The sequence below is a fragment of the Aythya fuligula genome, chromosome 24, assembly GCF_009819795.1.
Source record: "Aythya fuligula isolate bAytFul2 chromosome 24, bAytFul2.pri, whole genome shotgun sequence".
NCBI classification, from domain to species: Eukaryota; Metazoa; Chordata; class Aves; order Anseriformes; family Anatidae; genus Aythya; species Aythya fuligula.
Window position 1 is genome coordinate 358,266 of NC_045582.1, and position 27,492 is coordinate 385,757.

The 27,492-nt window shown below is 45.5% G+C and overlaps 1 protein-coding gene across 1 annotated transcript in view; it reads left to right on the top strand.

The window, feature by feature from the left end:
* The first annotated feature begins 15,584 nt into the window (after window positions 1-15,584).
* SKAP1 (src kinase associated phosphoprotein 1) overlaps window positions 15,585-27,492 on the top strand; it is a 143,286-nt gene continuing 131,378 nt past the window's right edge. Inside the window, exons 1-2 of the mRNA XM_032202734.1 lie at window positions 15,585-15,633; window positions 22,027-22,132. Of these exons, the coding sequence (XP_032058625.1) occupies window positions 15,600-15,633; window positions 22,027-22,132 (140 nt within the window). The 5' untranslated portion in view covers window positions 15,585-15,599. The remainder of the gene's footprint in view (window positions 15,634-22,026; window positions 22,133-27,492) is intronic.

A 27,492-nucleotide genomic window follows, 5' to 3' on the forward strand; every position in this document is an offset into this window, starting at 1 on the left:
GCACACTTACCAAAATGTCTGGGGCACCAATTACAAAGTGCTCAGAGGAAAAATAGTGAGTGTTTGCAGAGGTGGTATGAGGCTGAGAACAGCATAGGAAGCCTCTGATGAAATAATGCATTTGAGCTGTTACTGTAGATAGGACATGGCAGTGGATGAGGCTTGGCAAAACTGATTTTTCTCCAGATACTAACAGAATTAAACCAGAGGTTAATTTAATCATAAGTGTATTGTACCTGACTACTATCTGGGCTTTTCAGTGTGGAGTGATCCTCATTTACACCAGCAAAAGACCTACACTACTGAATGGTATATTCGTCCACTTTTCATGAAAACACAAAGGAGGAGAGTAATTCTTGTCCCTGAAAATACTGCCCTGAGAGGGCTGATTCCTCAGGGTTTCCTCCATCCTAAACCAAGCTTCATTTTTATACTAACAATTCTGGGCCTCCAGACATTACTCTGAATTCATATACAATGTGAGACAACTGGATATCATCAAAAATACATAGACACACAATTGATGAGGACCAACCTTTGAGGTCAAATAGAAAAAATAGAATACAAGGGGGAGGCTGAAGACAGAGGCACTATTGGCTCACAGGTTCTGTAGGGCAAAAATGTTAGCTTGGAAACAGATGCATGATTATAGAGGAAGGAAAGAAAATGATCTGAAGGGGGAGAAGTGATATAAGAAAATAAGGATGATGTGAAAGCAAAGGGCAAGTTTATGTAAATTCCTGACGAATAGAAAAAAAAGCCAAGCAAGTAAAACTGATTCTTGAGGGAATGAAGAGACAAAGAATGCAATGCCAGAGACAGCTAACTGGTGTCAGCAGGACTGGAATGAACATCACAGGCTGGTAAGAGGCTGAGAATAGTGCTTGGATCAAACAAACAGGACATACGCACCTCTGTCTGCATAGCTCTGTGAAGGCAGCTTTGTCTCACAGCATCTTTGTTATTTTAGCACTGTTAGTCTCATGCAGCTCTGTGAGGGTTCTGTTTCTGAGCCTGAACATCCACTGTCTTTCCATTACCAGTATTCTCACACAGCCATTCCGATTCATCTCAATGTTGATTTCCAACACAGCTCTCATTGTAGGACTTGGGTTCCCCCTGACTCCTCTGAATTGTGCTGAATTGTGCAGCAAGTTCTGCTTTGCTTTTTTTTTCTGAAGTGGACAAATGTCTTCCAGAGACTGGAGACCGGAACAGCTGCCTTTTAGAGCCAGTACAGTTTAAGAACAGCACCTCTCTTAATCCTTCTCTAGGTCATACGGATCTTATCTGATGCTTTGTGAGATTTATTCACTGACCTTTCCAGATACAAAACTAGGAAGGCAGTAGTAGGAGAGGAAGAAAAGGGGAAATCAGCTCTGAAGCGGTTAATTTTACTTGCTCCAAAATTGATAAGCAGTGGTACGTCAGCCTGAAATGAACTTGCCTTGTTCAGCGGGGTTCTAAGACAGCGGAACTCAATCAGCAACGGGCCACATGGTTCAAAGCTGCAATTCATCCCACCGCGCCTCTGAAAAATGGGAGGTGACAGTTCATTTTGCCAGTGACAGTCTGTCGGTCTCGCTCACTGCTTCTCCCGTCGATTGCACTGCTGAGGTGAAGTGTGAGCTCTGAGACACCCTTGCTTTGTATTCCACTCAGCTGAACAGGACAATCTGAGGATCAAAGGTGGAAAAAATCTCCCCTAGCCCAACCCTATCTAGTTCTGTTTCTCCCTCCTTGCTTTCAGAAGGCTTTTGCAAGCCAGATACAAATAGCCAAGGAAAGCCCTATTCCTCCCATTGTTTTTTTTCTCACTCTTTTGGGTTAACATTCATCCCAAGCATGCATATATGCCTCTTACCATCAACACCTATGTGTGCACAGAGCAATCCACATGACAGACTGGCAACTCGGCCCTGCTGCTCTGAAATGCTAAATCTGCTATACACAGCTAGACAGGATAATATTTCAGGTGACAGGATTCTCTGAGATGCACAGGATCTTGGCAGAGTTTCCATTCTTCGACCATACACAGCATGGAAGCAGATGAAGCAGAAAAGATAATAGAGATGACAGGCAGAGAGATTTCTACTCCTGAGCTTTGTCTTTAGTAATCGATTAGTTCCTTTCAAAAAGTACTTGCATGAATGTACTCAGTAAATTCCCCTCAGCACAGTGATGGCACTGTGAAAGGACTGGCACAGCATGGCGTAGTGAAAGCGAAGGAATGAAGAATCAGCTGGTACCTGCTGCCGGTGGAAGGGAAGCACAAATCAGTGGTTAGGACACTTGCTCATGCGGTGAAAGTCTTGAATGTTAGCTTTCAAAGCGTTCTCTCAGTCAAAGGTTCAAAGTCATAGTTTCAAGGAATCCATGCAATGCCACATTAGCTGCCCAGTCAAATGCAAGTCTGATTACATGTGAAAGCATATCTGAAATTAAAGGCCATAAAACTAAAGTGGAATGGCAATTCTGGATGAACTTGGAATGAACACGTCCTTAGTTCTGTTTTCCAGTCTCTATCTGTCAAACTTGCTACCATTGTGCTGCCCTGTGGATCCGACAGAATTCAGTGACTGATCCTAAAGTCACACAGCTCCTACTAGAGAGAGAAGCTTGTAGCTTCTCTTCACTGCAAATGCACAGATACACAAGAGGGAAAACAATAATTGCTATTTGACATCCGAAGTAATCTGTGCAAACGTTTGACCCAGAAAATGGAGATTTTCAGTATTGTTACAAGCTGGGCTTAAAATATTCTTGGTTTAACTTAAGAAGAGAAGAGAAGAGAAGCCAGTTATTAAACCTTATTAAATATTGTGCATCACTACAAAGTTTGGCACATGCAGTTGCTTTTATCTTTGAAGGTGGGAACTATTCAGATCCTATGTGTAAAGGAACCTTAGAAGCAGATACTATGGAGGACAGATACATAGGTAGGGAAAAAAAAAGGGTAAAGAAAAACATAAAGTTGCTAACTATTGGAAATGCTCAACATATGGTAGGGTCAGTAAATACTCAGTTTCTGTATATATTTTAAATACCCCTCAATTCTGCGTCCCATAGAGTGTAGCCTCAGCCCAGACCCTATAAATACACAGCACATGCCCTTCTTGTAAATCTTCGGTATACTCAGTAAAAGCTCCCACATTTCCATGAACCTCTGCAGCATGTTTCATAAGAAATGCTCCTGCCCTGCTGAAGAGTTGTCTGACTCTCAGACAGCACCAAAGCACCCTGTTCTGCTATATTGTACTTGGCATGTAGGCACGGTGGAGATAGGCACATTACAATGCAATACCTGTGTATCCAGACGGAGGAGGAATGAGAGACCTGATAGACGTGGAGTGAAAGGACAAAGCTGTACCTACAGCCTTCCTCCTGTGCGGACAGCCGGTGTGGGATAGCAAGCAAGAACCAGAAAGTGTAGTGGGCATCTAAAATGATGTGAACAGGCTTTTGCAAAGCCCAGAACATCAATGGTTGGGCCATGCTGGTCCCAGGTGGGATTGCTCTGTTGGTGCTTAAATATTAGGGTGAGTTGGCAGGCGTGTGAGAGGACTGGCAGTAGGCAGAGCCATCCTGAAGATAACAGGTTGTCTGTCAATGTGAGGAGCTTATGTACATGTTGGACCACAGAGCTCCCACTAACGGAGAAATTAAACCTGTCTCCACACACCAGTCCCAGTGCTCTGATTGCATTTACAGAGGTTGTGACCTGCATTCTGTCACCATGGAAACCTCTCGTGCTGTGATGTACAGTCAGGTTGTTTCTGTGGGTGGCTGATATTTAAAGGTAGAGGCTATGGTGCTGTAATATCGAAAGCCAGGGCACCAAGTTTACGAGCAGCCGAGTGGCAAAATTCATTTCATTCCCTTTGACATCTCGTAATCTTGACTGGCATTTCTAAGACACAGCAAAAAGGTGGTAGAGAAAGGAAAGAAGAAAAGAAGGGAAGAAGAAATGAGAAGAGCAGATGAAGAAAAGAGAAAAAGAAAAGAAGAGGAGAAGACAAGGAAAGGAAAGAAGGAAAAGAGGAGGAAAGGAAAGGAAAGGAAAGGAAAGGAAAGGAAAGGAAAGGAAAGGAAAGGAAAGGAAAGGAAAGGAAAGGAAAGGAAAGGAAAGGAAAGGAAAGGAAAGGAAAGGAAAGGAAAGGAAAGGAAAGGAAAGGAAAGGAAAGGAAAGGAAAGGAAAGGAAAGGAAAGGAAAGGAAAGGAAAGGAAAGGAAAGGAAAGGAAAGGAAAAGGAGGGGAGGGGAGAGGAGGGGAGGGGAGGGAGGAATAGAAAGAGAATTTCCAGATCCTTTTCAAGCAATTCTCCTGCATAGGGAAGGGAATTTGTGTATTAAATTCATTATGAAGCAGAACACTTTTCTGGATCCATCAAAATAGCCTACCCCTTCCATTACCCCTTTGTGAAACAGGATTTGCATCCAGTCCACATCTCTTCCCTGACAAACATGCACTTACTCCTCATCTACCTTAACGTGACCTTTTAATTTTCTTCTATAGCTCTCTCTTCTATATATTTGGAGCTGGATGTACTGTTCGTATAATTCCTTCATGCTCCCCGAAATCAGTGGTGTTGCTCTGGAGATGGATGGGGTCTTGGTCGCTGACTGTCTGAAACCAGACCTCCTCCAGTGCTGGGCCCTGTATCTCAGCAGTTTCATCTTCTCCTTGTCAGCTAACTTGCCATGTGTGCAGTGCACATGGATGTAAGGGGAAACTGCAGCATGCTTCTGTACAAGGGGAGTCCCCAGTGGCACTGTTGCAAATACCAGCACAGAGAAAGAGCTCAAGCAGGCAGACTCTGGGGCCAGGACCGGTGCTCAGCACAGAGATGGCCAGCAGAGTAACTGACTACGATGTCAGCTTCTCACACAGGTGACAGACACTACCTGACAGGCAACTACTTAGCTTCCAATTTTCTCTGGTATAAAACTATTCTGTTAAGCAATGGAAGGCAGTGCAGTGAAGGTAAATATAATTGACATGGGACCCAGGCACTGCTCTCTCTCTGCTTCTCTAGCAGATGTGATTCTCTGATCATTTGGTGGAAGACAGAGGAGAGCTGGGAGCTGGGGACTAGCTGATGGAGGCGGGATGAAAGGGGGTAGGCTACAAGAGATAGGCACTTGTTGTGATGAGGGCAGGTGGCTGGGAACCAGGGTGCTGCCCCACAGAACAGGAAGTTTGCAGCTAGAGCATTTGTTGGGAGCTGAGACAATCTTGGTTCAGTTCCAGATTCTTGTAGGATTCTCTGTGTTATCTCAGGTGGGTCAAAGTGATCTTCCTCTCCCTGAGGACCAGTTTCTGTGAGTTTAGTTTGCAGATAGTTACCCAGGTTCCCTGCACAGAGAGCAGGGAGTGAGAGCTGAAGACATACATTTTAATGTATACGGTGCAAAGAAAAGCACTGCCATGACTATGATGGCATAAGCATGAGATAGTGTCATGTATTTATCTAGCCAGAAGCATGTGACAAAATATGAACTGTGGTAAGGAGAGTTTAAATGAGGGGAATAGACTCAAGGGCTAGAAGCAAGAAATAGTGTTAGATTAAGGATGCTTTGTGGTGTGAGAAGCCAGGGATGCTTCCAGGGATCTGGACAAGTTGGAGACCAGTGAATCTAGCTGACTTTTCCACTAGACTCTCATCCCTGCATCCCTGAAGGTCCTACCTCTTTGTTCCCTCTCTTGTCTCTTGCCTTATGCACTGACTGTAAACTATTTGGGGCATCTCTTAGCCCTGCTTGCCTATCCCAGCAGAAATCTGCACTATGAAAGGATTCAACAATGCTATAATGGTACAAAGAGTAAAAGTTTGCATACCAGCTCAGGAACCCCTGGAGCCCAGCTCAATGTAAGAGATCCATTGTTTAGATGCCACAAGAGTGATTGCTGTGAGCGCACATGGACAGAGGACACAGAGCCATGACTAAGAGATCAGTTGGTTTAGAAGGAGGTGAGAAAGAAAATGCATCAGCTGGAATCCCAGATCAGCTCGCTCTGGGTTGGATATCTGACCTTTGTAATGCTTTGATTTGAAATTGTAAACCCTTGTAATCCTGGTGGATTACAGCTCCATACCCTTTAATGTGTGCATCCCCCAAAGCCATGCAAATGCAGAGTGAGAGAGAATGGGGCAGCACAGCAGCACCACAGACATCCCTACTGGATAAAGAGTACTTCTCCCCTGCCCTCTCTTTCAACTTGAATAATCTCCATTTGCCCTGGGGTAGTAGTGGAGAAACAGAGTGGAGGTTAAAAGTAGGAGGTTTCAGGAGTTTACAGAAGTGCAATACTAAATGGCAGATAATTACATCAGAGGAGATAAGAGAAAAGTAGAGAAGGACAACAGTTTTTTTTTTTTTTTTAAACTTAGTGGTATAATCAGGCACTTAGCTGGCTAAAGATCTGTAGTGTGAATTACCACTCCAAAGGCACACAGCATTGTTTACACTGAGCAGTGACTCAAAGACCGAACTTTGCACACAAGTTACCACCATCCCTTTTCAAGTTCAAACACAGGCAGCATAGATAGAGTCAGTGCAGACAACAGTGCCTCTGTTTGGAGGTGCTGTGGGTAGGAAAGAGAAGTCTTGCTGTAGGAGTGATGCATTAAAGCTGTATTTAGGACACCTGGGTTGGATTCCAAGCTCTCTCTAACCAAGCCGTTGGAGTAGGCTGGATCCAGACAATGATATTTAAATATAAATAAATAATATTTATTTTTATAATATAATATAAATACTTTGTGATATTTATCTAGGCAGTCCTACTGCAGTGGAGCCTGATAGTTCTTCTGCTTGGCTGCTATACTTTGCCATGGGGAACTCGGTTAACCTTACTGAGATCTGCTGTGTAGTTTCACCCATGACCATTCAACAGATAGCAGGAACCAGGTCAGATCTGCAGGACTGCCGGGTGCTTCTTCATAGATGGAAAAATGGCTTGGTCTGGCTGTTTATCAGAGTAGAAAATGGTCAGAACTGTGGGTAAGAATGTCAGAAGTGTGTTTCTTACCTAGTAACACAGGAGACCATCCACATTTGAGATGGTACCAAGCACTGAGCGTGGTTTGTTGATGATCCAGTTCTAGATCTGGGCCATATTTCACTGTATGAGAAGCCCGCTTCAATATTCATCTGCATCGTGCTTGCACTGTGCCTGCATAGCATCTGAGGGGCTGTGCTTGCCGTTCCATGCGCAGTCAGGCATGGATGGCAGCTGTCAGGGTCCCCTCTTACAGCCAGTGGAAGAAATGAGCAGCTTCAGAGGATAAGGCAGAGCACAGGCAGAGCGAGGCTGTGGAAGTGCCACCCTCTGCTTCTCCACTGCCTGTGAACAGAGCCCAGTGTGACAAGGCTCCCAGTGCAGATGCTTTTGTTGTCAGCCTTTTCCTGAGGTGGGAAGTGTTAATTAGGGAAACTGAGCTCTTTTCTTTTTAAAGCACCATTTCCGCTGTTTTCAATTAGACAATTCATAAGCTTGGAGTTAACCACATACTTAAGTGCTTCATTGGAAGAAGGCCAGAGTGCCCAGCACTTTGCAGAACTGAGCTCGTGGAGGATACACATTGCAGCAGGAGTCTCTGGGAGAAGTCTCTGATTTTTAACTTTAAATTGAATTGAGCTAGTGGGAAGGTGACTAGGTAGTAACTCAGAGGGCTTGGGCTGTGCTCCCCATTTTTTCACTAGCTTGAGGGGTTGTTTAGGCAAAACATTTACTTTCCTTCAGCCTCAGTTTCCTCTTTCTTGAACTGAGGACAGCATTTTAATGCTCTCTCTTAATGTTCTGAAACCTGCATATGAAGGGTGTAAGAGTTAGGCATTAATGCAGTTAGTTCAAACACGTCGCTACAGTTTCACCTTGAGAGCAGCTCTGCAATATTTGAATATATCCCTTAATTCAAAGTGTTTAAGGTACCTAGCAGAAGAGGGGAACATAATAATAGATGCACAAATGTTTGGGGTATTTTTCAAGCCAAACTCTTTTGCATCTGCAAGTTTTACTCCTTACTTTCCTAATAAATGAACTATACTAGCACTTTCCATTTATAAATTGTACCATCTTTCACTGGAAGAACTCAAAGCAGTTTACAAACATTCATTGATTGCTTGACAAGCATGAAACGGAAGAGTAAGTGTTATACAAAATTACAGGAATGAAACAATAAGCACTTGAATTTAGGGAATACTTCTGCCTTCCAGATCTTTTAGCAGATAAGATCGCCAACTAACGGTAGTCATTTTTGTGTTTAATTAATAATGCAACACATCCAGTATCCAGGCTCTCAGATAATGGCTTGTAATACGGCCTAACATGCCTCCCATATCATTAAGTTTTACTGTCACACTAAATACCAGATTGTCATTGCAGCCTTGTCTTCCTTCCTTCCTTCCTTCCTTCCTTCCTTCCTTCCTTCCTTCCTTCCTTCCTTCCTTCCTTCCTTCCTTCCTTCCTTCCTTCCTTCTAAGTAAGGAACAAGAGTATCTGTGGGGAAAGAGAAGCTGAAGAGCTGAGATGATGCAGTGTGGCAGTAAACACCCTTGAGAGACAAAATCATGGCTTATTCACCATCCCAGCTTTGAAGGCAGTGAATACTTGCAGCCAGCCCCTGGTGTTGTGTCGATCACATTGCAGGGCTGCTGCCAAGACTGCCTGGGCTTTTTTACCACAATTGTTTTAATTCCAGAAAGAATTTTTGTTGTTTGTTAGTTAGTTAGTTTTTTTTTTTTTCAAGATAAATTTATTTCCTCCCCCTAAAGATTTTTTTTTTCCTGCTTCTTCAGCACTGAAATACCCTAAATTCTGCGGAAGGGAATGTGTTTCAAGTTGCAAATACTGTTACGTAACATATTATATCTGATATAATCCCAGCACTTCATGTAAGCATTTACATGGGCTCTGCACTCCCCTCTCCACCTCTCAGCTCTTTCTCCCAGGACATGCCATGGCCCCTAAGGACATACTGTCTTTACAAAGACAGGTCAAGCACCACAGGGAAGGCAGCCTGACTGTGGATCCTTTTCCATAGGGCCCGATACACAGAAATTACTGCTTCCATGAAGCAGAGCAATCATAGTCCCCAGGCAAAATATTTCAGATGAATATTTTGGTCTTAACTCAAACTAGTTTGATTTTTAAACTTCTACCAAAACAATCAGCTTCTTCGGGAAATTATTTTTGACCAGATCTATTGCTGTGCTGCTTGCAGTATGAGCTTCCATTCCCCAGGCCTCTGGCTCTCATTTTTCTTCACAAAGATTTATAGTAATTTCTCCCATACCACTGATTTCTTCATAAGAGAAAAGATCACTTCAGAGACCTACCTCTGTCTCCAGCTACCCTGTTTAACACCTCTAAATATTCCTATTTATGAACTAACATCTGGGTCAGTCTACATAGCATAGTTTGAAAGCCATTAAGACAGATGCCTGCATTTCATTAAGCAAGATTTGATAAGGTGGGTAGGGTTACAGGGCAAGATTACTATGGGAATTCAGTGAGTTTAAACCTTCACTCCAGTTAATAAAATCAAACAATACATCATAAAAGTGTCTGGAAATTGGCTCAATAATTGAAATAGAACTGTGTGATGGATGAAGATTTATGGATGCTAATGCAAAAGCAAGACTACATTAGAACATCATATCTAAGTGTATTTTCGGTTCAGACCCTTGAATCCAAATCTGTCCTGTGTGCTGGTTTAAGGTGGAAGATTCTTTTCCAAAATGAAGAAAACCTCACAGAATGGCGTGTTTAGTTTTAATCTGAAATTTCACTGAGTTGTCCATGATATCTCAGGACCATCAAGTGTAATGATGTGATTGATGTTTACACAGATCTCTCTGAACTAGCTGTACACAGCTGTGGCAGCCTGGAACGCAGTGCAGGTGAGCCAACTACGTAATGCTAGTTTGGCAGACTCAAAGCCAGAGCTTGATTACTGTCTGTATTCCTGCTCACCAGTGTCTAACACACATTGCCGTCACCACCTTGACAGCAGTGTAGACATACTGTGCTATCACTATACGGAGTAATAAAATCAAGGCGGAGTTTAGCCACCCAACATTTTTTCATATCTTACCTTTACCCTGAATGAAAATATTCAAAAGAGCTCTTATGTTATGTCCTCTGTGTTCAGCAGGACCCGTCTCCAAGACTGATCTCTCCTTCCTCAAACCATTGCTTCTCAGATAATGCAGGCTTTTGTCCTAAATCTTTGTTTTCTCTCAGGAGCAAATGGAGAGCTCTCCCTCCTCTAGAAAATTTTGTATCCTGCCTTAACTACGTTCTTCTCCCTCAGCCTTGATGGCTGCCCGTGGTCCTAGCTGTTTATAGGAAGTGTCCCCTCTGCAGCCTTAATGAAGTGTGTGGCAGTCCTCCTCATTAAGACTCAGTGTTGTCAATAAAAGAGTCATTAAAGTAGTTTGATGAGGATTGGGAGAAAGGGAAGAGGTGCTACAACACATCTACAGGGCAGAGGGCAGCTTCATCACACATTGTAACCAAACAGCAAGGGATCAATATCACCTTTGCATTAAACTGAAACCCATCCGTCAGCCTGAGGAACAGCAGCCTCTACAAGAGCCCAGCTCACTGCTCTTTTCTGGCTTTCTATCTTTCTAATCTTTCTCTTTACAGAGTGTCCTTTCCCTCCTTATACTGACAAACTTTTTCAGGAGGACACGAAAATGCTGTCTTGGAGCTGTGTCCTGCTTAGGATTCAAGTGGTGTAATCCATTCCCCACATCCAGCTTCAGCATTACATGTTTTCTGAGAACATGCTGCTAGGAGATGCCTCCTCCATGCTGTCATCTCTTACAGAGACCATCTCCACTATTGTGAGTAATCCCGGAGAAGGACCAGCTTGTCTCATGCCATCTCCACAACAGAGATGAAGGAAGAACATTTCAGTAGGGTTCTCCTGCAACTAATGTGTTGGTGTGATGAGAAACAGTTACAGTCTACATATTCACATATCCTCCAATACATCTTAACACACCTGCTTGCTTCCAAGAAGCCTTCACACCAGGGAAAATGCAGCATGTCTGGAAGGTAAATTAATCTGGAGTCTGGTGCTCCAAACCAGGAGCAAGGTCCAGTCATTTAGTTTTGCTCTGGGGCCAGATCTGCTTACTGTAACTCAGAGCTGCTGGAATATTTTTGTTTCTCATTGGCTTCAGAAACTGATGAACAGTAACCTGCAAGCCTTTGTGAAGCCGGGGTGCAGAATCAAATCATGAGGACAAGGAAAGGCCGCTTAGCTTTAAAAAATGAAAGAGGCTTTATGAAGACTGTAACCAACCTTCAACTGAATGACTTAGTCACACTAGAAGATACATGAGCTGTTGAGTAATGAAAATGACATGAGCATGTAAACTCTGGGATCACAGCAGAGCATTAGCATGGCATAGCATAGCTGATGAGTACACCAGGAGAAATTATTCAGGCAGTCAGGTGCATTACCAGATTGGAAAGTTGCCTTTTTTTCTTAGTTGTTGGTCACTGTCAAAGGCAGCAAATGACACCCAGTGGCCCAACAATTTGACCTGGAATGGCAGGAGCTGTGATACAGAAATGGGAGGACTGGCATCTGTTCTGACAAAAGCATGCATTAGAGTCTGCTCTGAATTGGCAGGAGCTACAGTAGCAGAAAGGGAGGACAAAAGGGCGAGTCAGCACACTATCCAAGGATATCGAACAAGATGAATAAAGGAGCTGGAAATGCACTCTCAGTGCTGCAGCACCAGACTAGATGAACAAATAACCTGATCCAGTTTGATGAAGCCTGTGGTCCTCCACCTCCTCTGTAGAATGTGTGTCCCAGGGTCAGTGTGTGCCTGCACGAGCATGCACACATCCTTATCTTATCTAATTACTGAAAGTTTCAGATTAATTTCAGCGCAGCTGCTTGAAAGGGCTGTTATCAGGCAGGGCTTTGTGGTTTAACCTTATTACCCTATTGTTGTTAACCTTTCTGAATGGCAGAGAAGGGAAGGCTGAGATCCTAATGTGCTGGAGGAGCAGGAAGAGGGCAGATGGGAACTGAAGAGTCTGCACCCCCTGGTTTTGTGCATTCAGCTCCATTTCAGCCTGTGTGACAGGACAGCTGGCTGCTTACCTCCACTGACAGGCGCTGGTACCCAGCCACACAGAACAGCCCATAACAGGGACACGTCTCCTGCCAACCTCTCCAGATCCTTTGATATTTCTGACAGTGCAGTGAAGGAGTCTGACTTTCACGTTTTACCTTGCATCGCTCAGCTCCTCTAAGTCTGCCCTGCTTTGTTTCCATAGCTACACCCAACCACATCTGGCTTCCTGTGAAATTGGATTTCAAAGCAAGACAAGCCTTCAAAGGAATTTGTCCATTTAACAGAATATCATTAGGAGAGAGCCTGTCTGCTGAACTTCAGACCTAAAATGATTAAGGTGGGGCTTTTATCATGTAGTGAGGCAGCTTTACATCTACAGCCCATAAAGCCTGATGCTGCAGAAGAATGATGCAGTGGAAGTTGCCAGTCAGTGCCAGGCTCCCTCACCTCCTTCCCAGCTGACCACTATACCAAATTTGTAACCTATTCACACATTCAAAAATGAAAGTGGCAAGAAAACAAAACAAAAAGGTCATTTGTCTGGGAATCAGTCTGCCTGGCTCTATCTGCTGCTGACTAAGGCTGGGTAGAAGGCTTGGCTGGGCAATTGCACGGTGCTAAGACTGTGAGTAACAGCACGTTACAGAACCCCACCACCTTCAAAACAAGTCACTGCTAGTTTGATGTGGGGAATAATTTCCTCCAGACCCTAAATATGATAAATTGGTTTAACTCTTGGGCAAGACTCACTGACCATCTTCTAGTTTATGCTTTCAGACTATTATGTGAGCTACAGAAATGCAGAGAACCTGTGAGATGATCCTTTTCTTTGCAGTTGCATGAACATTTCTTCCTCTGAGATTTGCATTGATTAGGTTTTATCGATCTTTCTGGCATATCTGAAGGCAGTTTCTTCCATCTAAGGGACCTCGTTCATTCTGTTACAAACTCATTTTTAAGTTAGTCAGTCTCAGCAATCAGCTGATTTTTATTTGTAGTCTGTAATGAACCAATGAGGATTTCTACACAGAAGCATTTAAATATGCTTCTAGGTGAGAACGTGTATACAGATCCATCTAACATACACATCCACCTGCACGTGCTACCATTTCTTGCATACAATCAGAACCATTCAAATCTGTCAGGAGCCTTAGGCAGCTAACAGAGATTCACGTTTCACTCCCCTAGGAGAGTCTCAGTTTTCTAAACCCTGACTCATGAAACACTACCTGACTAGGAGATGTAATGGGGAAGACTACTGTGATGTATATGCATTCCAGCAAGGCAATCTCCTTTGTGAAGCCCTCTGAACTGCAGCAATGTTTCCTGTGCTGCATTCGGTGCCGCTGCGGAACAATTTCTTGTACATGGCAAAATCAAGATTATGCTGCAGCATTGCTGTCAGTGTGTGCAAACTCACACAGCAGTATAGAAGGTAAAGGAGAAAGGACAGAAACTGAGTGAACTTCACACTCAGAGTAGGAAACTTATAAGGTCTTGAGTGGTACTGCCAACGTCCAGTCTGTCTGCAGGTTGTTCTGAAATTACATGCATGTGCAGAACACAGCCATGTGACAAATCAGAAGTGGTGGTGTGTTTTGTTTCCCAGATCCAGACAGTAATCAAACCTTCCTGAGCAGGACGGAAAACACAGTGTCTTGTCTTCTTTGTGACTAAACCCAAAATGGCAGCTGTCACTTCAGCGTTACTACTGTAAGAGACTCAATACACAGAAAACAGCACAACATCACTTTTCCAGTAAATCAGCTGCATACACTAAACATGCCTCTTGTCACGGTGCCTTCACTCCTCCTTTAAAGCCATCCCTTCTGACAACTGTTATTTATACGTGAGTTACTGAGGTGCTGCCCCACAGGCATAAAATTACATATTTCAACCAAAAAGACACAAAAGAACTTTGCAGTTACTTTAGGGGTTTTCTTCTTTCACTCCACTGTCTGCAGTGCAGAAAACAATAGAATCGCAGGCACACATGCCCCAAACCAAAACCACAAAGCACTTTGCTTCGTCTTATGCCTGCTCATTATCTGATTTGTACCAATCAACTGAAAGTGTAACAGTCTTCTCCCCAGTTTCACCTGTGAGTCTCAGAAAGTGGGTCACAAAGCATGTTGTCATATGGAGGAGCACCTCAGTTATATGCTTCCACCATTCCAATAGCTGTACCTTTGCCAACATAGCTCTTATATCGCATCTGTGCCATAAACCTGAAACACACAGGTTGTCTTGACTGAACCAAGCAAGAAGCTTGGGGCAAAGCTGGAGTCTGCTCCAGGTTCCCTTTATGCAGAGCCTGCCAACCAACAACTAAGCCTTTGTTCCTTCCAGGTAGCACATCCAAAGCGCAGTAAGAATCTGATTCTGCAAACATTTGGAAATATGCTCAGCCTCTAAGTCATGTGTCTCAGTCTATGCACTTTTTCTTTTCCCCTACAGATTTTGTTTTTCCAGTTTGTGATAACTACTGTAGCAAGATGGCTTGCTCAGAGCAGGGGGGGCTGCAAAGCAGCAAGAGAAGCAGTTTTAGGGGGCTTCCTTTGAGAGTTCAGAGGGGCCCTTCCTCATTACGCTATGATACACCTCAGTAGGCAGCCCTGGCTCTATGTACAGCGTCAGAAGCTCGTGTTGTGTTGTGCCCCTGGTGAAAGCAGCAAGCACCAGCATTTGTGTAGCTATGTAGTTTTCAACTGGTGGCCAGCACAGCCTGATCGCACCTTTTGTAATCTCAAACGCTTGCTATGTTGTGAAAATACAATTAAAGATGACGTGCCAGGGATGAGATATCTGAAAGGGAAAAGTGGAAAGAATGTGCAGAATGGCATTTTCCACATGCTGCAAAAATAAATACTTGCTTGGTACCAGGACACTCCAAAGCAAGGATTGGATCCTCTACTCTTACCACGTCAGAAATCTCAAACCGGTCCTTGGAATCGCTGATGAGCTTCAGATACAGAAGGCTGTGTTTGGTTTTGTCAGCGCAGAACTTAAAATCTGGGAGTGCAACGATGAGAAATTATAGCGGCATCCCCATAGCCAGGCTCTGTTATTCATTTATATAGGAGAGGAGCAGGTGTAGGACTGCGGTTAATCTAACGCAATGCCCTTTCTGTTTTGTAGGGCGCAGGTCGCACTCATTGCCTGTCCCGATGCCCGTCACAGCGCGCAGCCCCGTCGTAGAAACGCGCACGGCTGCCCCGCGGCTAAGGGCCGATGTGGCCCCCCTCCCGGGCGGGATGCGGGGAGGGGGAAGCTTCGCTGCCGAGCAGCCCGGGCCCTCCACCTCCAGCGCCGGCGGGTCCGGGGAGGCCCGGGGCAGGCTCGGGGTAGGTGCTCGCGGGGCCGCCCGGTACCCGCGGCCCCCCGCGGGGTGTCCCCGCCCCCGCTTCCTGCCGCGCTGGGTCCCTGCCCCGGAGGGACGCGGGCGGCGGCGGCGGGGCCGGCCCCGGGGGAGAGGAGGTGGCGGGGACCATGCTCCCGGAGGAGGTGCGGAGGCTCCTGGAAGGTAACCGCCCGGCGCTCCTCGCCCCGCCGCTGCCGGGGGAGAAGCCCGAAGCCCCGTCGGGTCTCGCCGTGCCGAGCCCCAGAGGGCGGCGGGGGCAGGTGGCAGCTGCTGCCCGTAGAGCCCCGCGCCCCCGCGGGGCCGCCCCGCCGAGGGGGCCCGGGCTGCGGCCGCCCGCCCCGCGCCCCGGGCCGGCCTCGCGCTGCCCGCCGGGCCCTGCGGGGGAGCCCTCGGCGGGCCCGGAGCCCGCGGGGGCGGCTCGGGGAGCCGGGGGTGCCCAGGGAGTGCCCCCCGCCGGCACCGAGCGGCTCCGCTGCGACGGGGGGCAAAAGAAACCCGGGTGCTGCGGCGAGCCCCCGGCAGGCTTTGGCCGAGCGTCGCCCCGGGGCCGCGCAGGGCGAGCTGGCTGCGGGTCCTCGGGGGAGCTCCGAGCCCAGCGCAGAGGGGGGCGCAGCCTGGGACAGCAGCGCTGGCTTCGGGCCCCGCTTCTGCGTGGTAACGTGGAGGTGACCTCCCGAGGCCCCAGCACCTGCTGAGCCGTGCTGAGAGCTGACGGCGCACAGCATGGCGTGCCCACGGGATGGTACGCGGGTGGTTTCTGAGGTTGTTTTTCCTGATTTCTTTGCAAACTCGAGCTGTTACACCCCAACCCGCTGATGAGGTGGGTCAGCCGAGCAGAAACCGTTCCAAAAAAATTCATCTGTAAAACTGCGCTTCACAAACCTGAATGGATTCTGCGCTGACCTTTGCAACTACTGGTGACCCTGCAGCAGGGTACGGGAGGGCTTGCTGGGAGGATTGCCCTGCAGAGGTGGCCGCGTTAGCCCTTGGGACGGGCATTAGCGGCTCCCACAAGTTCTGCTCCGTGTGTGCTACCTCTGGCTCCACATCCCTGCTCAGGCCTAGGCGCCCCAAGGGTTGCCACAAACCTGTAGCCTCAAGGCTGTTCTTGTTTAGGGAGCTTGGCTTTTTCATTTTTATTTTTCATGGGGAAGGAGAAAAAAGCTGTAAGTCGTTAGAGCTCCGAGTTCCCTTTCTACTGTTTGTGACTGAATAACTGCTTACTGCTTCTTTGGTGTCTTGTGAGAAGGATTTACACAAACGGGGGAAGCTGTACTCAGGGTCAGTGTTTTTACTCTGCAGTATTGCCTTACCTGTCACGCTCACCTCCATTCACATGTTGACTTCTCCTGCCCTGTTGACTCTCGCTGACCTCCCCATAAATAAACCTGAGCTGCAGCAGCATCAGCCCGTTGCTGACCGTGCGCGCCTTTCTGATGCATCCTGCCACCGCGGATGCGGGTAGGCGGTGGCGAAGGAGTTGTTGGTGTGTTCCTGCTCGACAGCTCTGAGCAGTTGTGTTCTGCCTCAGTGGGTTGTGGCCTTTCGTTTCCTGTTGCAGCGGCTCCTGACAGCGCGGAGCACTGCTCCCCTTCGCTGTGGGGTGGGGGTGCCTTCCAGTCCTGGGACCCGTCAGTCCAAGAGCGAGCGCGCAGCCTCCGAGCCCATCAAAGCTCACTTCCAAATGCTTTGTGTCTTCCCCCAGATGTAGGTATAAATTTTCTCCTCTGTTTTTTAATCATGGGGCCTTCAGTGAAGTTCACCCTTTCACATTTTTGATGTGCAGCACTTTATTGTTCAGTGCTGACACTTCTGTAAACAACTCATTTCTGCACCTGCCACCTTCCTTTAACTTAGATTATTTTCTTGTTAGCTGACTGTTTTTAATTGAAGGCTTCAGATCTCCTTCTAAAGCACAGCCTTTGTTTGCTGACAAGTATAGCAGGCTATGAATGGAGATTAATTGCATGTCACATACCCCTGTATCAAACTTGCTGTGTCTTAACAATCTATATATACAGTCTTGAGGCCTTCCAGTGGCTAAGGAGGTTTCTTGCTATGCAAGCTGGGGCTGAAGGAGCTTAAGCTGTTAGCATTTGCAAACTGTGTTACTGTAAGAGTTCTTGAATTTAAAGTAAAACTTGAAGAGTAAACATGTACTATTGTACCGGCAATAATATCTGCTTCCTTATATTATCCTTTGGTGCATATAGTTAAGGACTGTATGCATGATGCCCAATAAACGGGGTCAATGGCTAGCTAGTAATTTTTATGCTGTTATCACTGGAGACATCTCTGAGGTTGCAGTGGTTGAAAGACAAACTCTATGGCTATTTCATGGCTACATTGCAATCCTGCAACACTTATGAATTCTTACTTTATGTTTATGAATAGATGTGGTTGTAACAACTATTACTTTGTTCCACATCAAACATAAGCAATCCAAGTTCTCATTAACACTATGTTACCTCCTAATTGCATGGGGTTTCAATTTTGGCTCACTCAACTCCCTTTTAAAACTAGTCTTGTTAAGGATATTCCATGTTTGTTTAGCACAGATTTCTTCTGAAGGCTAAAACAATGGTTCTTAAAAATGTGATACATCTCTGACAAATCCAGGGTTTCTGTTTTTCTTTGCAGAAGCAAAGGCAATCTGGCAGTCTGATTATTTTCTCCCTTCACCTGCCCTGACTGATCCTCTTCATCTCAGGTAGTAGGTCTGGAATGCCATTTTCTTGCTGGAGTTTGGGCAGCAGGAAGGATGGAACAGATGCTGTACTGTGAGACTGACTGCACCTGCAAAGCATAACAAAGCTGGTAGCTGCTGATAGCAAGGCGAGACGCCTCAATGCTGTTTCAAAAATAAACAATAAAATGTTCTGCTTTGCGAAGGCTAATAAGCCTCAGTCAGCATTGATCTAGCATCACGAGTGGGCCCAGAACTTAAATATCAGGGAACTTGGCATTGAGACTTGGATGCTGCAAATTTGGGAAGTTGTTCTCAGTTCCTGCATTGGAGAGGGACCCTATCAGGGAGTGCAGGGATAGGATAAGGGGGTAACAGCTTTCTACAAACAGAGGGTGGGTTTATATTAGATATTAGGAAGAGATTCTTCGCTCTCAGGGGACTGAGACACAGGAACAGGCTGCCCAGAGAAGCTGTGCATGCCACATGCTTGGAAGTGCTCAGGGCCAGGCTGGATGGGACTTTGGGCAATCTGCTCTGGTGGGAGGTGTCCCTGCCCATGGCAGGGGATCAGAACCGGATGAGCTTTAAGGTGCCTCCCAACCCAGCCACTCTCATTCTGTGATTGTCTCTTGCGTGGGGGAGAATGTCCCATTCAGCCCATTGCAGGATGGTGTAGGAATGTTGCTTGGGTTCTAAAGGTTTTCTGACTTGATCCTGTAAAAGTAAGAATATTCATCTGAAAATGTTTGTTCACAGTTAAACCATACATTCTTTAATTTGCTGAAAAGTTTCAAAAAAAAAAAAAAAAAGTGTGATAGCTCACAGCTTTTATTTGGACAAGCGGGACAAGGGATGACTCAACTACTGTTCCAAACCCCTGGCTGTCTTGGGTAGCATCCTGGAAATATTAATGCAATTTCATGGATGCTTAAGGTATCTGCACTCTGTGTTGATAGGTGCCATAAACTTTTTTAAACTCTTTTTTTTTTTTTTTTTTTTTCCCACAGCCACCTGGGGTGGTAAACTGCAACAGAAATTGTGTGAAGCTAAGCATCAGAGCAGATTGGTTAGCTCAGGATTAATTTACGTAGCTGCAGTGCTGTGGGTCAGGGGGACCTGTTCCTCTGTATTTAGGTTTTCTGTTGTTGGCCTTCTGATGGCAAATGAGTAGAAAAGAGCAAAAAAAAAATAAAAAAAATGTTTGTGTGTGCACAGAGAGAATACACATGGCATCTAAATATCTTTCAGCTCTCCTTGTTGAGTGCTGATTAACTCCTAGAATTTAGTGCTGCCATTAAAAGGTTATTTACTGCCTGGACTTCAGCAGTTGTGACATAATTCTTACAATATTGTGCATTGCCTGCAGGATTAAAGTGGCTATCTGCAATTGCTTCTAAAAACCCTCCTGAAACACTTGATGAAATTTCAACTGTTTCTTTTCACCTCACCTTTTTAGCTGCAGGAAACGAAAAGGAGAGTCCTGTAAACTTTCAGAGTGGATCACAGAGAGCAATCTATAAACATCAAGAATATAATGTTACTGACAAGCAGTAAAACTAACATTAGGGTGATTTACTCTAGAGCTGCTTACATATTGCTCTTCCTGATCCACTTTGAGAGTTTATGGTTAGGCTTTCTTTTTCATTTCCTGGTGCTATAAACATAGTGGCTGGCTCTGAAAGGGGCTCTGCCTGGCTCTCAGGAGTGACCATAGTTCTACTATAACTTATCCAGCAGCCGATCTGTGCTGACATCGCGGTAAGTAACTGCCATATTAGAGCTAATCACATACTTGTGGAGCTAATCTACGTTTAAAAAGGACAGAGAGGCAACCGATATTTGCCCAAATTTTGGGGGCAGTTTGTGTTTCTTGTTTTTTTTCTCATTGACTGTGGAAATGCACCCATTTATGCTGTGCAGTTTTAAAGCAGATTTGTATATAATAAATTGTTCCCTTAGCCTCCATCTGTTCTTATAGTAAGCTTCTCAGAGAAAGATGGATCTGTCCTTTGTACTTAGATGTATGTGCTTGGTTATTCTCTATGCGGTGTGTAAGTGGTGCAAGTCCAGCCGTGTTAGGCTTGTCGTAAGGTGGTACTATATCTTGAGTGTACAATTAAAACTGCAAGGAGATGTACTGAAAATTAAATTTAGCCTAAGGATTACAGGATTGGCCTGGGATTTAAAGAGCTTTGCTCAGCTGCTCTAGCAAAGCTTTTGTGTGATCCCAGGCAGGCCACCCAGGGCTGAAGTACTAGCAGGGAACTTGATATTAATGTGCATTTTGGGAGCTCCAGGAGTCCCCTGTCAGGTCAACAATGCTGCTGGCTGTAGGTGTGGGTTCGAGAGCAGTGCTGTGAATTGGTGTCCCTGCCCATCAGCAGAGCTGTGACAACTGTGCATGCCCATGTCAGCAGGGTTGTGCTAGGACACTTTGATATCCTCAGTGCTCTATGTGGGCTTTAGCCTCTGTTTCTTGGCTGTAAAGTGCTGGCTGTAGTGTGGGGCCGTAGATAATGAGGCACAGCTGGCTCAGACCTAGTTCTTGTGCGTCAAGAGCACTCCTGGCGTGAGGGAAGGCAGGGAGACAGCCGAAGGAGTTGGTGGGGACTTGGAGGAGTCTGAATTTGGCTGAAATGTGCTTATTAGTGATTGCTCCCTTAGAAACTGGTGCTGTCAGCTGAACAAACCCAGAAACAAGAACAGGAGTGTTGTGGAAACAAGTGTTATTTGGATTCACTCCTCCTTCCGCAGGCTGCTGTGTTCAGAGCTGTCTCTCTGGTCTTGCCTGTGCAGCACTGAGGACCAGGTGGGAAGAGGCCCCTGTTCTTGGGGAGGTGCCCGTGCATTGGCCTTGTTCCGCTCCATGACTGGGCACGGAGCAAGCTCTGTTCTTGCCCAAGCTCTTCACTTTAAAGAGCTGTTTTTTCTTCCCTCAAGCTCTAAGCCTTTCTTGTGTTTGTTATAGATGACAAAAATAAGGGCTCCCGACTTTAACAGAAAAATATATTTATTTCTACTGTGGCATTTTTGATCTTGAGTGTGCTTGCAGGTGGAGGAGCTGTTTAAGGAGCTGTGAAGATTCCTGGGGTGTACTAAACAGTGCTGGCTGTTGTACTAGCAGCTGAAGCATAAGGAGCTGAAAGTCTTGCAAGCAGGATATTAAACTGACATTAGTGTCACAGTATGGAGTGTGAATTAAAGGTTGGAGAGGCCTGTGGATGTACAACACCATAGTTTTGAAGACAGTCTTTGCTAGGGAAAGTTTTCAGTAAAGCTGCTGAAGTACAAGGAGGATACTCTCCTCTACAGAGCAGCTATGATTGGAACTGTCCTATTTTCTAAGACTTTTTTGAGGTTTCTGTAAAGAATGCAAATATTCATGTGAATAGAAGGGACTTCATCTCTTCCAGTTCAGGTTAAATTTCTACATCTACATATATTTCTACATATACATTCCTCACTTTCCAAGTGAGCGAATACCGTATTTACTTCTGTCCAACTGTCTGCAGAGTAAGCACATACTTTGTTTTGGCGATAGCCTTGCAGACGTGATACAAGTACCTGTAGGCTAGTGCAACCTACCTGTTGTTCAGTACTTGTCTCTTGCCAAAAGTGACTTTGTGAAACCCAGCCAGAGGTTGGGATTTGCATTAAGTGTTGGTGGATACCTTACCCTGATATTAGAAGTGCTTTGGGTCCTGTGAATGACATTACTTAATGCCAAAAGCCTTTCACAGCAGCATATTTTTACGGTTTGTGGTAGCAGAGTGGAGTGTGGAAGGCATTGGGTGTCCAGATCCGTGTTTCTTGGCCAAGAACAGGTATTTGCCTGTGGTTTTAACTTGTAGCTTTCTCTCTACCAGATGCTGAATGTTACCTGGCGGATGGACTGCAGAATGAAAATTTGAGCCCTAATGCAAGGGAGCAGAGAGATGCAATTCTCTTCAGCTTTCAGCAAGTCAAAGCCAGGTATGTATTGTCTGCATAACTTGCCAATGGAAGTGCTTCGGAATAGTGCCAAACCTTGAGGTACCACATGCTGCATTCAAATAATTGGATAATTGGCCTGTGCTCTGAAAGTTAATGGGCATTCAGGGCTTGTTATAATGTGAGTGCAGCGCATACTGGTTTGTGCACCCTCCTATTTAACGCTAGCCAGTTACGTTTGGCTGTCTGCAGAGTTGTCATTGCTTGTCCTTGGAATTTTTGTGTTTCAGAGTAAAAATTCTGCTTTGGGCTGTGTCTGTACAGCTCTTTGCAAACTGATCTCTGATCCTGTCCTGTTCTTCCTTCTTCATTGTGCTAGACAGGATTTTGTGGAAGAAAATTCATCGCTTGATACTTAGGCACCTGAATAAATCAATACAGTGAGCAAAGGCTCATGCTGCTGACTTGCTGCTGAAAGTATCTATTTCACAAGTGGCTCCTGACCTTAAACAGGCATTACCTGTACTTTGATACAGTAAAAAGGAAGAAAGACTGCTTTCCAAGTTAAAACTTGGGTCTGAAATGGGTTCCAAAATCTCCTGTCCCTAGGACTGTTCAAACCTTCAAGGAGAGTGTGAGCTGCGTCATTTGGATATGAGTGAAGCACACAAAGGAGGTGCTGTCATGCTCAGGGAAAATCAAGGAACATAAAACAGGAAAACATGTTGCTGGAGGCTTAAATAAAACTTTCAGCCTCAGCTGCATTGTATTTTTGGCTAGAAATGTGATATAGAGCTTGCTGTTAATGCTCTAGTTAAAAGATATGAGTTGTGTCATTTGAAGTTAAGATCTGACAATAAAACTCAGGGTGGCTGACTGATATAAGCATCCAGTTTAAATAAAACTGCTGTCAAATCCCTGAGATGCAGAGAATTTTATCCTTTGGAAGGGCACAGCCAGATTCTATTCCCTGCAGTCCCACTGAAGAACTTTGCAAGATGCCCTGCTGTATCTTAATCGATCTTTCCTGCTGGCTAATTAAGCATCAGTTTTACTCAGCAACTCGGGACTGTGTAATTATCAGCCTGGGTTGCCCTGAATAATTGAAACAAACTGAATGCAGAAGATGGAGGCCTTTGGAAAATGGGGCTGCAGCATATCTAATGGAGGAAAGGTGTGTCTAGCAGTGTATTGGAATACTGGAGAAGAAAATGCTTGATTGCATGGTTACAGCAGGCTGGTGTGGCTTCTCTGAAAAAATCCCCCTTGTTGCCAGGTATTGACTTGGGATGGAAACAGTTAAGTAAGCAGAATTATGAACCTGAATTATTCACGTTGACAAGCTTTATTTCAGCAGTCCTGAGAGCACAAAAAGTGAGCTATTATCTTTGCATAATGCAACTCCGAGTCTGTTTTGAGTGAATTTTAAAAACCAGTATCACAGAATCTGATAAATGTACCAAGTACTTGGCAAACTTACCAAATTGTTCTCGCTTTCAGAAGCAGGCGTTCTGTCTTTGTGTGCTGATAGAGCTGTGAGTGGCACTTGAGCAGGGGGGTAAGGTGCTGCTGTGACCACCTTCTGGGGGGCCTTTGGCTCCTTAGAGATTCTGTGCAGTTCTGGTGACGGGCTCAAGAAGGAGCAGCCTTTAGAGTCCTGGGGCTAACACTGCGTTCTGTGCCGCAGAACCAGCTAGACTCTTACCTTTTTCTCAGCAGAATAATACAATTTGGGATAAAGTTTTTAGAACAGTGTCATCTCAAATGAGCAGGAAATACAGAGAAGCAGCCTTTGCATCAGGATGGGAGGTGATGCACAAATTCTTCCTGGATGTTCAGGTTGAGATATGGACTTCAGCCCTGTTGCTTGTTGAAAGAAGGTATTGCAGATAATTCTGGAGGGGAAAGTGAGACCCCTGAGCGAAGGGTACAGGGCGCTGCTGATCTCCTACTTGCATTTTGCTGCTTTGTGGCATTTGGAAATGGTGAGAAGAACAGCGTACAAATGTCCTTCTTCTGACCTGAGCCATTAATGCAATGATTTGTGGTGGGAGATTACTGTAACGATGACTGTATCTTTTATTTGAGAGGATCTAGGCAGGTCTTGCTGCTGGGGATGAGGAGCAGGTTTGTCTCTTCAGGGAGCTTCCTGTGGCTTTTGTGGCGGGGATTCAGGAAATCATCAGCAGTCGCGTTCAGGAAGCAGCCCTGCTTTCTGCCGCTTCGCCTCTGCACAGTGAAGCACAACACAGCATGCAGGGTTTCATTATTTGGGTTCATAATGGACATAAGTAAACTGCTAAACTACTGGAGAGAGACACATGTGTCTCTGAAAGGGAAGAGCTTAATCTAGTGTGATTATCCTGAGCCGGTCTCAGTAACTGTTCCTGTAACTTGGCCTTCAGGTCTTTATATCGCAGCTCTCCCAGTGGCCTCGTAACAGCCCCCCTCCAGGAGGGTCGCTGATGGCTATAATGTGAACAAGTGTTTGGGCTTTATGTCTCCACGTGCTACCTGTGAGGATATATTGTTCCCATTTTACCACAAGAGGTGCAGGAGCTAGCAGTGGATTGAGTTTGCAGGTTGTAATTTTTTCCCAGGCAGCCTATGGTATTCTTGCTGAAGGAGCCGTGTCAGAGGCATTGCAGGCAGCGGCTGTGGGAAGGCTGTCACCATACAGCTGAGTTATGAGTCCCTGTACCATTTTACTTTCAGAAATCATTTGGTTATTTAAAACCAAATGTTCTCTTCAAATGGCTCTGGTCTGCAGAAGCAGTTTCTATCTCCCCTCCCCCTTGCTAACTCAGATCCCGTTTCACTTTCTGATCTCATGTAAATCCAGGCCTAGAGATTATTTCCTAATCTTTTTGGTGGTGTTAATAATCTCTTTTGTTGCTTTCCCCAATCGCTTCGTGTGGCATCTGGAAAAGCAGGCCACAGAGCACCACTGGAGGCTTGGTCCCCAGGAAGGAGCAGCGCACAGGGTGGTGGCTGCAGCACAGCAGCCTGGACGCCGTTGCTTGCCTTGACCATAGGCTGAGGACGTTGCTCCAGTCCTGAGTGGAAAAGCAAAGTGTCTGTAATGGATCAGATTTGCTACAGTCGCAGCTTTGCACTGGGGGAGGGCAGGGGAAGGATGTGCTGCTGAGGCAGAGTTTGTCTTGTCTTCCAGAAGCCCCAGAGGTTGTTAGTTGCTTCTGTTTTAGGTTGGTTGGTGCCGAGGGTTTGTTTCAAGCTGTTCCTTGAGAGCATTGCTGGTTCTTGTGTCTTAACAAAGCCAGCTGCAGAGCTAGCAGCAGATGTCTGACACCTGGGATGAATCGGATACATGACTCCACTCAGGAACACAAGCTCATTCTTGTCCTTTGGCAAGAGCAGTAACAAAAAAAAAAAGTTGTCTTGCTGTTAAATGACCTCACCTCACCGTTTAGACACTTCTAGAGCAGTTGCAATGGCAGGGGGTGAGATGGGGAGAATGGGATTTATTTAAAAATATGGAGATAAATAGTTCCTCTATCTCCTTGGAGTCAGCCAGTTATTAAAACTCCCTGTCAGAAGGCAAGCTTGCACTGATGGATACAAATTATTAGCATTTTTTTCCTGATGCAAAATGTAATAGTGCTGAAAGGAGAGCTAAGGCAGACCTGTTGTGTAGCAAAGCAGAGGTGAAGAGAAAGTCTTGATGTTGAGTTTCTTACATCCACTCACTAGCAAATCCAAAATAGGCACTGAAACTCCACCTTTGCTTTTCCCCACTCTGACTTGGAGACCCTGAGGCTCAATCCTGCTGCTAGTAACTAACACAGGACCATTTTCTGTCATTCTTTCCACCATCAGGAGCTCCCATGAAGACAAGGCTCTTCACCTCTAGGTAACGAACCCCGAACCTCATTTTGCTGCCTCGTTGTCTAATCCTTCTTAGTTTATGGCAGTATTCCCAGTACGGCTGCTGTGTTATCAGGGAGAAGTCAGCACCTGGCCTCCTAACCAGGCAGCGAAGAGCTCCCGGCCATCTCCTGGCCTGCTGGAGGCAGCGAGCCAAAGCCAGGGCCTTTCCCCAACCGCCACGGCCGCCGTGCTCCCAGTACCTATGTGTGTTTTTCCATGCTCTGATTCATCTGAGCTGCAGGAGTCTTTGTCTTCAGGGAGTAGACTCACTGGGATGGGGTAGCACCATCACCCTGTTTCTGGTATGTGCTTTGCCATGCCTGGCCCTTTGAAGCTTTGAGTTACACAGGTGCAGTGTTACTGTCAGGAAGAAATCAGTCGCTTGCTGCTGTAGCTGGAAGAGGATGGCTTGGCCACAAATGTAAGGATAAACACAGTGTGATCCCCTCTGCTGTGGGGGTCCTTGGAGTTGTACTGCAAATCTCGGCAGGCTGTTGCAGCATGTGGTTAGTGCACAGTCACAATAAGCTACTGGTTTTGTTGGTTTACAAGTGTAGCTGAACTGTGGCTATTTCAACACCAGGGGAACATCACCCAAAATCTTGGGTTGAACTTGATTCTTCCTGTGGCGAGGTAATACTGTAGGACTGTAAAGGGTTCATGAATGGAACTACATCGAAAACTTCATATAAACCAGACTGTTTAGCCTATTTTAATAAACTTCTAAGTGTATTAACTTTCATCTATTACATCAGTTTCAACCTTATTTTAAAGTTTTGCCATTGAAATTAAAGAAAATGCAATTTCAGGGTAATTTTGCTTCATTAGTGTAAATGTACTGACTGTAACTCCCACCAATATTCAACTCATTATGCTGAGTAATGTGCAATACCAAGATAAAAAAGAATTTAAGAATGTGACCTTATGGGCAGATAATTGAGCTCAGCACATTAACACCAGGGCTGGTCTATAGCCCCACCGCGTTGTCCTTAATTAGGCAAAGTGCTGTTCTCCTCCGTGTTCTGCAGAGAGCTGAGATTTATTTGTTCAGCAAGGAGACAGTCGCGCTGAGCAGGATTTCATTCACACATTGGCCATTAAATGAAAAAAAACGTCCCCTTCACTTCAGAAATACTTAGAAATTTTTGGATTTTCAATTTCTGTTCCACAAATGAGCTGCCCAGGATGCTTCTTCCTTCGTGCAGGGGAGGCACTGGCGTGGCCTGGGGATGTGTAAGTGTGCGCCGCGCCAGCTGGTGTTAATGGAGATCTAAAGGCTGCTACCACCCTGCACCAGGACAGCTGTGCCTGGGTGTGTGTGAGCACAGGCATTCCTTTAGCTCGCAACAGTCAAATTTAATACTGACTGTGGTGACTACTTCTTTTTAAAGTCTGGTAAAGTTTCTGTTAGGATGGTCCCAATTTATTTGGTAATCTCAGTAGGGGATTTTTTCCTTTCATTGGGGGGGAGAAAGAGATGAGGAAGGAATTCTCCTGTGTTAAGATCAGGCATG